At 43.0% G+C, this 14,446-nt stretch overlaps 1 protein-coding gene across 1 annotated transcript in view; it reads left to right on the plus strand.

The window, feature by feature from the left end:
• MROH2A (maestro heat like repeat family member 2A) overlaps positions 1 to 14,446 on the plus strand; it is a 60,183-nt gene that overhangs the window by 4,239 nt on the left and 41,498 nt on the right. The window contains 2 exon segments of the mRNA XM_031008671.3: positions 12,085 to 12,216; positions 12,440 to 12,602. Of these exon segments, the coding sequence (XP_030864531.2) occupies positions 12,085 to 12,216; positions 12,440 to 12,602 (295 nt within the window).

Consider the following 14,446-nt stretch of genomic DNA (forward strand, 5'->3'; position numbering starts at 1 on the left):
AGTCTCACGCTGTTGCCCAGGCTGGAGTGAAGTGGCACAATCTTGGCTCACTACAACCTCTGCCTCCCGGGTTCAAGCGATTCTCCTGCCTCAGCCTCCCAAGTAGCTGGGATTACAGGCACACACCACCATGCCCGGCTAATTTTTGTATTTTTGATAGAGATGGGATTTTGCCATGTTGGCCGGGCTGGTCTCAAATTCCTGACCTCAAGTGATCTGCCCACTTCGGCCGCCCAAAGTGCTGGGGTTACAGACGTGAGTGCCGGGATTACAGACATAAGCCAATGGGCCCAGCCAGTTCTTTGTATTTCTGCCAGTCTCAGTTATGTCTCCTTTCATTTCTGATTTTATTTATTTGGGTCTTCACTCTTTTTTTCTTTTTTACTCTAGCTAAATATTTATCAATTTTGTTTATTTTTTCAAAAACTCAACTTTTCTTCTGTTCTCCTGTATTGTTTTATTACTCTTGATTTTGTTTATGTCTGCACTGATCTCTTGTCCTTTAAATTTTGGGTTGGGTATATTCTTGCTTTATTTAGTTCCTTAATGTGTATCATTAGGTTGCTTATTTGAATTCTTTCTACTTTTTTGAGATAGGCTTTTATTGTCGTAAACTTCCCTGTTATACTGCTTTTGCTGTATCCAATAGATTTTTGCATGTTATATTTCTATTTCCATTCATTTCAATAAAATTTTAAATTTGCTTCTTAATTTCTTTATTGACCCAGTGGTCATCCAGCAATATATTACATAATTTCTATGTGTTTGTGTACTTTCCAAAGTGTTTTTGTGGTTGATTTCTAGTTTTATTCCATTGTGGTCAGAAAAAATAATATGATTTATACTTTTATGAATTTGTTGAGACTTGTTTTGTGGCCCAAAATATGGTATATTCTGGAGAATATTCCATGTGCTGATGAGAAGAATATGCATTCTGCAGCCATTGGATGAAGTGTTCTATAAATGTCATTTAAGCTTGTTTGATCTAGTGCATGTTTTAACTGTGATGTTTCTTCATTGATTTTCTGTTTGGATCATCAGTCCATTACTGAGAATGTGGTATTTAAGTCCCCTACCATTATTGTATTGCAGTATATCTCTTCCTTTATATCTATTAACGTTTGATTTATATACTTTGAAACTCCTGTGTTGGGTGCATAGATATTTGTAGTTATTATATCCTCTTGTGGAGTTGACCCCTTTATCATTATGTAGTGACCTTCTTTGTCTCTTTTACAGTCTTTAATTTGTAGTCTATTTTATCTGATATAACTATTGTTACTTGTGCTGTTTTTTGGTTTCCAGTTGTATGGAATATCTTTTTCCATCACTTCATTTTCAGTCTGTGTGTCTTTATAGGTGAAGTGGGTTTCTTGCAGGCAGTGTATAGTTGGGTCTTTGTTTCTTTATCTGTTCAGCCACTCTATGTCTTATAACTGGAGAGTTGAATTCATTTACATTAAGTGTTATTATTGATAAGTAAAGACTTACTACTGCCATTATGTTGCTTGCTTTCTGGTTGTTTTGTAATTACTGTCTTCCTTTCTTTCATACTGTTTTTCTTTGTGGTTCAGGGATTGTTTTTCTGGTAGTATGTTTAAATAATTGATTTTTATTTTTAGTGAGTATATTATAGGATTTTGCATTATGGTTATCACAAGGATTACTAAAAATATCTTATACATATAACAAGTTATTTTAAAGAGATGACAATTTATCTTAGACCACAAAGCAAAAATAGGAAAAAAGAAAAAATTTAAAAGCCTGCATTTAATAACTCCATCCCCTCCACATTTGACTTTATATCAACTCAATTTACATCTTTTTATATTGCCTCTCTTTATCTCTTCACAAGTTGCTACAGGTATTATTATTTTCAATTATTGTTTCTATTGAAACAATTATATTGTTTTCAATAGCTTTCAATACACTTCTAGAGTTATGAGTGGATTACCAATGATTGTGATATTAGAGTATTCTGAGTTTGTCCATGTGCTTAATTTTCCCAGTGAGTTTTGTGCTTTCAAACATTATCTTTTTTCACATTAGTGTTTTCTTCTTTCAGATTGAAAAGCTCCTGGCATTTCTGGTGGTGGTAAATTCTCTCAGATTTTGTTCATCTTAGAAATACTTTATTTCTCCTTCATATTTTAAGGATAGCTTTGCTGGATGCAGATTTTTGGATCGCAGGGTTTTTTACTTTAATACTTTGAAAATCTCATCTTACTCCCTCTTGGCCTGTATGGTTTCCATTGAGAAGTCTGTTGTCAGATGAATTGGAACTCCTTTACATGTTATCTGCTTCTTTTCTCTTGCTGCTTTTAGAATCCTCTTTTTGTCCTGTCAAACTCTTTGAGAGTTTGATTATAATATGCCTTGGAGTAATCTTATTTGGGTTGAATCTTTTTGTCATTCTCTGACTTTCCTATACCTGAATATTAATCTCTTTCTCAGGTTTTGGGCAGTTTTCCATTATTATTGCTTTGAATAAGCTTTCTACCTCTTGTTCAACTCCTTCTGGAACACCAATCATTCTTGAATTTGATCATTTGAGGTACTTTTCTGTATCTTGTAAGTAATCTTCATTCTTTTATATTTTTTAAATTGTTTCTCCTCTGACTGTGTATTTTCAAATAGCCTGTCTTTGAGCTCACTGATTCTTACCTCTGCTTGATTCAGTCTACTATTGACAGCCTTTAATGACGTTTTCAATTTAGCACATTTCTCAGTTTTAAGACTTTTGAGTTTCTAAAATTATTTGAATCTCCTTGTTACATTTCCCTGATAAATTTCTGAACTGATTTTTTTTTATGACATGGGAGATCACTGAATTTGTTTAAAACTGCTATTTTGAATTCTTGGTCAGAGAGTTCACATATGACCATCTCATTAGGGTCAGTCATGGTTTTTTGCTTTGTCCATTTTGGAAGGTCATGATTCCCTGTTTGCTATTGTTTCTTGTGGATGTATGTCTGTGTCTTTGAATTGAAGGATTATTTATTTATTTGTCTTCTCTGTCTGGCTTGTTCTGATTTTAATTGGATATGTTTGTTTAGAGATTCTCTGTAATTTACCTGTTGACTTTTTTTTCTTTCCCTGCCAGGTCATTGCCTCCTTTACGGCATCAGATGGCTTCATAAGCCCAGGCTTCCTTTGGTTCCCATAAACAATCAGAATGCCACCTGTCCCAAAATGAGGCAGGTCCTAAGGAGTATATCTCAGTAGTGTTGGAAGGCTGGCTAGGGGTTCATGCCAAGGGAACCTGTGGAATGAACCTCATACAGCACAGTGCTGCTGAACAGCCACTCTTACTTGGTATCTCCTTTGGCTGAGTTACAGAGCAGAGTTTCAAGGGATGCTGATGATAGTCCCACCTCCTGTCTTTGTCTTTGGCTGTCCTCAGGGGTATTTCTCTGCTCAGGCATTCCTGATACTTCTCATAGGTTGAGACAGGGACAGGTCTCCTGCCAGGAAAGCCAAGATTTTCAGGAAACTGGTTGTCCACTTTGATCGTTAACTTTTTCCAGTATAGAAACCATAAGTCAGGGAAATTTTTCATGGGCTTCATGCTGGGCAAATTGGGAGGAGAGGCATCATGGATATAGAAGTCCCATTCTCTTACAGTTTGCTCAGAGTTTTTTCCCTTCTCTGTGGCCCCAGGAACTGCCTCATTCTCCATTTTGAGTTCTAGAAATTGCTGATGATAATCTTGTTGCTGTACATTTGTTTTTGGTTTTCTGTGTGTGTGTGTAGGTGGTGGGGCCTTGGAGTGGGGACTGGGGAGTGAAGCCAGCTTGTTTCTATGCCACCATTTTGGAACTGGAAGTCCCTGATTTTATTTCTTTACTTCTGCTAGTTTTGGACTTGGTGTGTTCTTGTTTTTCTAGTTCCTTGATGTGTATTGTCAGGTTGTTTAATTGAAATCTTTCTACTTTTTCGATATTGGAATTTATTGCTATACTCTTCCATCTTAGTAGTGCTTTTGCTGCATCCCATAGGTTTTGGTATGTTGTATTTTAATTTTCATTAGTTTCAAGAAAATGTTAAGTTTCCTTCTTAATTTATTCATTGGTTGTTCAGGAACATCTTTTTTTTTTTTTTTTTTTTTTTTAAGAGACAGAGTCTCGCTCTGTCACCCTGGCTGGAGTGCTGTGGTGCAATCTCGGCTCACTGCAAGCTCCGCCTCCTGGGTTCACGGCATTCTCCTGCCTCAGCCTCCCGAGTAGCTGGGACTACAGGTGCCCAGCACCACACCCAGCTAATTTTTTTGTATTTTTAGTAGAGACGGGGTTTCACCGTGTTAGCCAGGATGGTCTCGATCTCCTGACCTCGTGATCTGCCCGCCTCAGCCTCCCAAAGTGTTGGGATTACAGGCGTGAGCCACCATGCCTGGCCCAGGAATATGTTTAATTTTCATGTATTTCTACAGTTTCCAAAGTTCCTCTTGTCATTGATTTCTGGTTTTATTCTATTGTGGTCTAAGAAGAAGCTTGATATGATTTCATTTTAAAAATTTTGTTGAGATTTTATTTTGTGACCTAACATACAGTCCATTCTGGAGAATGTTCCATGTGCTATTGAGAAGAATGTGTATTCTGTAGCTGTTGAATGAAATCTCCTGTAAAAGTGTCTGTTAGGTCCATTTGGTCTTTAGTGCAGTTTAAGTGTGATGTTTCTTTTTTGAGTTTCTGTCTAGATAATTTGTTTAATACTGAAAATGGGGTGTTGAAGTTCCAAAATATTGTAGTCTCTCTCTTTAGCTCTAATAATATTTGCTTTATGTATCTGGGTACACTGGTGTTGGGTGCATATGTATTTAAAATTGTCATATCCTCTTGCTGAATTGACCCTTTTATCATTATATACTGACCATCTTTGTCTCTTTTTATGTTTTTTGACTTAAAAGCTATTTTGTCTGATAGAAGCCATAGAAGCATAGCCACTCCTACGTACTTTTGGCTTTCATTTGCATGGAATACCATTTTCCTTCCTTTTACTTTCAAACTATATGGACCTTTACAGGTGAAGAGTTTTGTGTAGGAAGCATATAGTTGGAACTTGTTTTTTTTTGTTGTTGTTGTTTTAATCAATTCAGTCATTCTATATCCTTCGATTGGGGACATTTAAACCATTTACATTCAAGATTGTTATTTGTATATCAGGACTTACTCCTGTCATTTTGTTAAATATTTTCTGATTGTTTTGTTAACCTTTGTTTCTTTCTCTCTTACTTATTTTTTATGGTTTCGTGGTTTTCTGTAGTAATAATGTTTGATTCTTTTCTCTTTCTCATTTGCGTGTATCATTTATCTGTGTCATCTACTCTAGGTGAGACAGTGAGATTGTATACTTTTGTGTGTTTTCCTGATGACAGATATCATTGTTTCACTTCCAGATGTACAACTCTATTAGACATTTCTTGTAGGATCAGTCTAATGGTGATATATTTCCTCAGTTTTTGCTTGCCTTGGAATGACTTTACTTCCCTTACATTTCTTAAAGATAGCTTTGCTGGATATAGTATTCTCACCTAACCTTGTCTTTCAGCACTTTGAAGATATCATCCCATTCTCTCCTGGCCTATAAGGTTTCTGTGGAGAAATGTGCGCTAGTCAGCTTTGACGTCACTTTATGCTTTTCTCTTGCTCTTTTTAGAATTATCTTTGTCTTTGACTTTTGACAGTTTAACTATAACGTGCCTCAGAGAAGACCTATTAGGGTTGAATCTATTTGAAAATATTTGAGCTTCCTGTATTTGGGTGTCTATATGGTTCCCATGACTTGGGAAGTTTTTAGCTTTCCTTATTATTTCATTAAATCAATTTTCTATGCCTTTTCCCATCTGTTGTCCTTCTGGGGCTCCTAAAATTGAGTATGTGTTTGCTTAATGGTGTCCCATGTGTTATGTGGACTTTCTTTGTTCTTTTCAAATGATCTTTCTTCAAGTTCAGAAATTCTTTTTCTCTGCTTGATCCAGTGTAAGAGCTCTTGATTGTATTTTTAATTTTTATTGAATTCTTAATTCCAAGATTTCTTTTTTATATCATCTGTTTGTTGAAATTCTTATTCAGATCATGAATTTTTTTTTCAATTTATTTATTTGTATTGCCTGTCTGTGTTTTCTTGTATCTCACTGAGTTCATGTAAGATCAGTATTTTAAATTTCTTTTTAGGCATTACATAAATTTTTCTTTTTTTGGTAGTCTGTTACTGGAGAATTATTATGTTCCTTTGAAAGCATTATGTTTTCTTGCTTTTTCATTTTTCTTATGTCCCTATGTTGATAACTATTACACATTTGGTATAATAGTTGCTTTTTCCCATTTATGGAGTAGCTGTCATAGAAAAAGACTTTTTCCTATAGATGTACCTACCATGTTGGTTGGATAGGCTGCTTTGGACTTGGTTCTGGGTGTGTGAAGAGATGTAGTCCTTGTACAATTTCTTCAGCTGTCATTAATATCAGCAGTGTCTGTGAGTTCCAGCAGTTATTTGTGCAGGCTGAGGGTGGTTTTGCTGGGGACAGGGATGCCAGGTGAATCAGTCCTTAGGCCCCTTGGGGACACATGCAAGCACACAGTGGCTTTGATGCTAGAGGAGATGGGTTCACAGACAGTGGTGGCTGTGGGCCTGGGCAGGCTGTTCTTCAGGTCCCTGGGTGGTATGCATGAATATGTGTGGTATGCAGGCTGGTTCTTGGGTCCCTGGCTGGCCCGTCTGGTTGCCAGTGGTGGTGGTGGTAGGTTCTGGGCAGGCAAGTCTTCAGACCCTGTCACTTTTGGGGCAGGATCACTATCAGTGGCAGCAGCCCTGGGCAGGTGTCTCTCAGGTTCTGGGGAATGTGTTCTTTGGCTCTCTGGGGGCAGCTTTTCTGATATACCAGACTGCCTGTTCCCCGGGGTGTAGGATGCTGCATGGGCTTGGATGCCAAGAATGTAGCTGCCCTGCTGGGTCCACATGGCACCATGAGGCTGCAGCCCTCTGGGTGGGTGTAGGGGGATGTCAGTGGGGCTTCATAGATGTGGAAACACAGGGACTGTTGACCCCTGGGCAGAAGTAGTCTGTTGGTGGCTTCACTCTTAAAATGATGCTGTGCTATAGCAGCCTGGGTCCTGGGGTAGGGTAGGGGGTAAGGGTGGGAAGAACCCAGCGTGTATTCCTTCTTTGAGGTAGTCTGTCAGTGTGGACTCCAGCCAGCTCCCTATATAGGGCTTGTGAGGGCTGAGGGGCTCTCCCAAGTCAAGATTACAGGTGTCTGTGTTGGGAATGTGGACTACTTGAGATCTCCCACTTATCTTTCCCTGAAAGGATGAGTCTCTCTTGGCCCTGAGCTAATCCCTGATGGCTGCTTCATTCTCTTCTTTATGCTGCCATCTTGAATTTCTGTGCCTCAGAGGGTTACTTCCTTGCTGCCTTCCTTGTGCCGCAAGGGTTACTTCCTTGCTGAAGTCAAGTGTTCTCCTCCACATGCTCTGTTAGATGTATGGTCATTGACTTGTTATTTTGGTCCTTCTTTAGATATAGACAGGTGTATGGCAGCCATGAGGAAGGTCTGCAGGAGCTGGGAAGCACAAGCAAGGCAGTTTCAAAATAGGCTGTGATGTAGCTTGGATGTGTGTCCCCTCCAAATATGATGTTGAAATGTGACCTCAGAGTTGGAGGTGGGGCCTGGAGGGAGGTGTTCGGGTCATGGGGGAAGATCCCTCATGAATGTCTTGGTGCCCTCCCTGTGGTAATGAGTTCACGTGAGAGCTGGCTGTTTAAAGGAACCTGGCGCCTCCTCTGTCTCGCCTTCTCCCTCACCACATGATGCACTGGCTCCCCTTTTGCCTTCCACCATGGGTAGGCCTTACCAGAAGCAGAGGCCAGCAGCATGCTTGCTGTGTGGTCTGCAGAACCATGAACCAAAATAAACCACTTTTCTTTATAAATTATCTAGCCTCAGGTATTCCTTTATAGCAATGCAAGAACAGACTAACACGGGCTTTTAAAAAATGTAGGCCAGGCACAGTGGCTCATGCCACTTTGGGAGCACTTTGGGAGCCAAGGCAGGTGGATCACGAGGTCAGGAGTTCGAGAGCAGCCTGAACAATGTGGTGAAAACCCATCTCTGCTAAAAATACAAAAATTAGCCAGGCGTGGTGGTGCACGCCTGTAATCCCAGCTACTCGGGAGGCTGAGGCAAGAGAATCGCTTGAACCCGGGAGGTGGAGGTTGCAGTGAGCTGAGATCGTGCCACTGCACTCCAGCCTGGGTGACAGAGCGAGAATCCATCTCAAAAAAAAAAAAAAATGTAGGCTTTGTTTTTATTCAGCTGTGGTGAGACCAACAGCTCAGGAGACACTTGCTCTTGAAAGGACAGTTTATTGGCTGGGTATGGTGGCTCATGCCAGGAGTTCAAGACCAGCCTGGGTAACATAGCAAGACCACATCTCTAAAAAAATAAATTAATCGGGCATGGTGGCACCTGTCTGTAGTCCCAGCTACTTGGCAGGCCGAGATGGGAGCATTGTTTGAGCCCAGCATTTTTGAGTTAAGGCTGCAGTGAGCCATTTTGCACCACTGTACTCTAGCCTGGGTGACAAAGCAAGACTTTGTCTCAAAAAAAAAAAAAAGGAGAAAAGACAGTTTGTTACATTCCCAAGAGAGGGGGCCTACCACGCCATGCAGGGTCACACAGGGGAAGCACTAGGGTCTGTGAGGAGGCAGAGGGAATCAGGGGAAATTATAGGCAACAGGCTTTATTGTGGTTTCTGTAGAAAGAAACTGGTGAGGTAGGGTAAGAAGGCTTAGAATTAGCTAATTTGAATATTCTCAGTGGACTCTGGGGCAAAGTAGCTGTCCCTGGCTGTTTGATACCTCCCCTGTGTGATTAGGGCAGGTGGATAGTGGCCCAGAGTGTGAGAGCCCAATAAAGGAGGTGATTGGGAGAGGGGCTCTGTGTTGGTTGGAATACTGTGTTCAGGATGCCCTAATGGAGTACTATAGTCTGGGTGGCTTAGAAAACAGAAATTTATTTTCTCACAATTCTGGAAGCTGGAAGTCCCTGATTGAGGTGCGATATGGTTTGGCTGTGTCCCCACCCAAATCTCACCTTGAATTATAGCTCCCATAATTCCCACATGTTGTGGGAGGGAACAACTGAGAGATAATTGAATCAGGGTGGTTTCCCTCATACTGTTCTCATAGTAGTGAATAAGTCTGACGAGATCTGATGGTTTTATAAGGCATTTCCCCTTTCTCTTGGCTCTCATTCTCTCTTGCCTGCCGCCATGTAAAACATGACCATGTCCCCCCTTTGTCTCCTACCATGATTGTGAAGCCTCCCAACCACGTGGAACTATGAGTCCATTAAACCTCTTTTTCTTTATAAATTACCCAGTCTCAGGTATGTTTACATTAGCAATGCGAGAACAGACTAATACAAGGTGCCACCAAATTTGGTTTCTGTAAAGCCTTGCTTCCTTGCTGGCTTTCTTGTGTGACTGCCCTCTCACTGTGTCCTCATGTGGCTCTCCTGTGCATGTGCAGAGTTGGAGAAAGCACTCTTGTGTCTTCTGCTTCTTTTATAAGGGCACCAATCCCATGAGATTAGGGTCCTACCCTTGTGACTTCATTTAACCCTAATTACCTTTCGAAGGGCTCATCTCCAAATACTATCCCACTGGCGGTTAGGGCTTCAACACAGGAATTTTTAGGGTACATGATTCAATCTGTAACAGTTGTTTTGTACTTAAAAAGCATGCTGATGGACAACTTGTTTACTATCTCTAGGAATTGGCTAGCTCTGAGAGGAGCAGTCTCTCTAGGGTCAGCAAGGACCCAGGTGTCAAAGCATCAGGAAATGAAGAAAATAAGAAACCATGATTAACACACAGGTCTTAATCAGTCATCAGTGGCAATAAACAGACAATAAACTAATAGGCACATTTTAAAAATTAACATGCATCAAAGATTTTATTTACTCCTTAACTAGTTAAGGAACCAGTAAGATGTTAAAAGCTGTTCAAATGAGAATTTTACCTGTGCTTTACCAGACAAAATCCATTTGCACTGCCATGAACAGGAATCATTTTCATTCCTATGGAGGAAACACGTGCATTGTTATCAGTTTTCTAGGATTTAACTTTTTTCCCTACAGAGATGTAAAGTAGCCTTGGCAATCACAGATGCACACTCTACAGAATCCAGTAATTCCACAGCATCTTCCAGACAGCACCAAGCTCTGCTCTGGAAGGCCACTCAGTGATAGCTTTTGTTATTTCCAAGTCTTTGACAGTTTTTCTCTTGTGACTATAATTATTCTCCGAAGATTATTCTTGATCACAAAAAAGGCTGATCTTCTTATAATTTGCCTGGCTATTTGTGTAGGGTGCAGTAAGAGTGTTAATTAAGCATATTGGCCTCCTTGAGTTTACTGTGAAAATCTAGAGCTTGCATTCTCAATGGGGTGATATTGCCCCCAATTAAGTAAAACTAGTTCTTGGGGGACAAAGAAAATTTTACTTTTTCATGTATAAAGCATGGATATGTATAACACACACACACACACACACACATGTATATACATATACATATATACATATACATATGCATATATATTATCTATATACATATACATATATATTCTATATATACATATATATTATCTATATACATATACATATATATTCTATATATACATATACATATATATTATCTATATACATATACATATATATTCTATATATACATATACATATATATTATCTATATACATATACATATATATTCTATATATACATATACATATATATTATATATATATACCCACACATATATATGGCATTAAAGTCTCGTTGGGGTGTGATTAGGAAAAAAGTCTAAATGTCCTTGGGAGTAATAATAATAATAAAGATTGAGAAACACTGGTCTTGAGCCACGCAGTACTGAGCAGCTACTAAGGCCACATCATTAATTTCTGGGAGCTGTCATAGGGATTTCTGATTGGAGTTTTACAAATCCCTATTATTTGCTATCCCAAAAGTAGGAAACCAAGACCAAGACTCCCTGTACTGGATTTCACCAGTAGAACTTACACATTTGGGTGAATTCCTCTCTTCTTAAGGTCCCCAAATTTGCTAAGGATTCTGGACTGTTGGGAGCGACCTCCCTACCACCAGAGGTAGAAGGACATTTTTTCCTGAGGGCTTTGCAGGCAGTGGCCCCACCTAGAAAGTAACCCTCATTCCTTAAGAGTGGCTTGTCAGCTGGGCGCGGTGGCTCACGCCTGTAATCCCAGCACTTTGGGAGGCCGAGGCCAGCAGATCACGAGGTCAGGAGATCGAGACCATCTTGGCTAACACGGTGAAACCCCCTCTCTACTAAAAAAAAAAAAATGCAAAAAAATTAACCGGGCATGGTGGTGGGCACCTGTAGTCCCAGCTACTCGGGAGGCTGAGGCAGGAGAATGGCGTGAACCTGGGAGGCGGAGCTTGCAGTGAGGCGAGTTCACGCCACTGCACTCCAGCCAGGGCGACAGAGCAAGACTCTGTCTCAAAAAAAAAAAAAAAAAGAGTAACTTGTCATGCCTGATTAAAAGTATTCTCAAATACGACCCTCCAGGTGTGATCTGGGATATGCAATCTATCTGCCCAATCCCATCCTAAACCAGGTCATTTTCAGTGGTGATAAGCGCTATCATGCAGGAATTGGAAGAGAGTAAGAGGCAATTTTCCTGGGCCCACAGACTCCCTCAATAGGGCAAAGGCAGGGTGAGCCTGCCTTCTTTGGGCTTTCAAGATGGCCAATGCCCCATGCATAGAGAACCTTGTGTGTTGATCACTTAACACCTGCCTTGCCAGATATTTACTGAAATCAGGGGGCAGGAATACAGATACGAAAGTTGTACTGACAGGGCCAGTGGGATGAGAAGGGCAGGAGAAGCGAAGCAGGAGGATTTAGAAATGGAGGAATGGGGATCTAAGATTTGTGTGTTTGGAGGCTGGTGGTTTGGGTGTAGGGAAGGAGGACAGTGGGAGAGAGAGGTGGACTTGTGCCAGGGGCAGGGTGAGGTCCATTCCACCCACCATACTTGTTTCCCAGATTTCCACCCAGTGCAAGGTCAACATTTACAACATCCTCCAGGAGATCATCCAGCAGGAGGGGGAGCTGGAGGAGCAGTGCGTGCAGAGGCTGGTGGCCATTTCCTCCAAGGAGATGAGGGAGATACCAGAGGTAGGACCTCAAGCTCCATTGGTGCCTTCTCTCTGCCAGCCCAGGAGCTGTGCCACTGGGAGCCTGGCCCAAGATGCCCACAGCCCTGTGCAGTTACCTCTCAGAGCAGGGGTAAGGCTGAGCCCAAGGGAACCAGGAGGGATGGAGAGAGCCTGGGGTAGGAGGGTTTTCCTGGAGGCCCGGCTGGTGGTGGTGCCACATGTCCCTCTCCTGTCCCCTGCAGATGGAGGGCTATATGAAGGCAGAGGTGGCCAGCGACACACTGGTGGCTCTGTCCCGAAACCACTTCAGCTTGGTCATGTACGAGCTGCAGCACCACCTCAAGCCCCTCAACCTCACTGATGAATTTGTCATCATCACACTGGCCAAGCTGGCCAACGGCAATGGTAGGGGCTTGAGGGCCCTCAGCCTGGCCCAGTGTGCCCTCCTGGTCTCTGCCTCTCTCTGCCCCTCCCATCTGTCCCTATGTTCACCTCTTCCCCTTACCTTTCATTTCTCTCTTTTTCCCTCTAAAATTTATCCATTTTGTGTCTGCAGTCCTTTTGTCTCTTAGCTGTTAAGATTCTGTTTTCTATCTCTCATCCTTCTTCCCCCTCTCTCCTGCTCCCCTCCACCTGCGTTGTTCTGTCTTTCCATCTCTCTTTCTTTTTTAATTTCCTTCCTTCCTTCCTCTTTCCTTTCCTTTTTTATTGCCTGCCTTACTTACTCCTTCCTCTCCCTCCCCCTTTCTTTTTCTCCTACCTTCCTTCCTTCCTCCCTCCTCTCCCCTTTCCCTCACCTCCCCTCCCCTCCTCTCCCCTCCCCTCCCTCCCTCCCTGCCTCCCTTCCTTCCTTCCTCCTCTCCCCTTTCCCTCACCTCCCCTCCCCTCCCTCCCTCCCCTCCTCTCCCCTCCCCTCCCTCCCTCCCTGCCTCCCTTCCTTCCTTCCTTCCTTCTCCATCCTCCCTCCCTTCCTTCCTTCTCCATCCTCCCTCCCTTCCTTTCATCCCAGAAGCATGCACAGAGCTCCTACTCCATGCAGGCCTTGTGGCAGGTACCTGGCCACTACAATACATAAGACACACATGGCTCCGGTGCTCAGAAAGGACCAACAGGCAAACAATGAAATAGACATTTATAACAGGAGGTGACGGGTATGAAGAGAGCAGCCAAATGGGCGTTTGAGATCTGGCTAAGGGAGGGGACCTCATCTCTGCAGCCCTTGTTGAGGTAGCGATATTTCAGCTAAGACCTGAAGGCAGAGAGGAGGACGTCTGTGTGAAGCATGGGATGGGGAGAACATTCCACACGGAGAGAACATTGCAGAGGCTCTGGGGCAGAGAAGAGCTTGGATTCTCCGAAGAGTTGAGAAGTGGCTGTGGCTGGAGTTAAGGAGTGAGAGAGAGATGAGGGGGAGAGTCAGGCAGGGCCTTGGGGACGTCACCCGGGGCACTAGGAAGCTATCGAAGGACATTAAGCTGCAGGGTTGCCTGGTGAATGCAGGTTGTGGGAAGGCCTTTCTGACTGTTGCCTGGATGGAGAAGGACTAGGAGGTGGGTACTTGTGATGGTGGCTGGGCTGGGAAGCATGTGGTGAGGGGTGACATGTGGGAAGGGGCTCTGAGACGGGGCCTGCTGAGGACAGGGGAAGGAGCAGAGGTAGCAAGCCACTGGGAGCATGTTGGCCTCCTTTCCCGAGCTAGAAGCACTGAGAGTTGGGAGCTCAAGTGAAGAACTTCATGCTGTGTGTGGAGCTCATGTTGCCTGTGGGAGCCCCCAGGGGAGAGGTGAAGGGGGCAGTTGATTTGTGGCGCGGAGTTCAGAGGGCAGGTGTGGGCTTGGCTTTGGTTCTTGGTGACCTCAGAGTGCAGGTGATGTTCAAAGCCACTGATATCCGGGAGTGAAAGTAGAGAGAGGACCCAGCCCGGAGGGGTCCTGGCATTGGCAAGGCTCGGGAGGAGTCGTAAGAGGCAGCGTGGAATGTGAGGCCTGGCACAGGGAGAACAATCTCAAGGGGTGCAGGCCCCCGTGATGCCCATCCTGCCAAGGGGTCCAGTGAGATAAGGCTGGTGAAGGCGGGAGGTGGAAGAGCTTCACGGCTTGCTGGGGATAAAGGCCTGGATGGAGTGGGAGGGGAGGAAGGGAAGGCAGGCCTGGAAAGAGGACAAGGGACAGCAGCGAGGGGGATTATTATGAAGTCTGAAGATGGGGGCGCACTCAGGGTGGGTGAAGCGGAGGGGCCTGCCTCCTGTT

This window comes from Gorilla gorilla, chromosome 11 (genome assembly GCF_029281585.2).
Source record: "Gorilla gorilla gorilla isolate KB3781 chromosome 11, NHGRI_mGorGor1-v2.1_pri, whole genome shotgun sequence".
Taxonomy (NCBI): domain Eukaryota; kingdom Metazoa; phylum Chordata; class Mammalia; order Primates; family Hominidae; genus Gorilla; species Gorilla gorilla.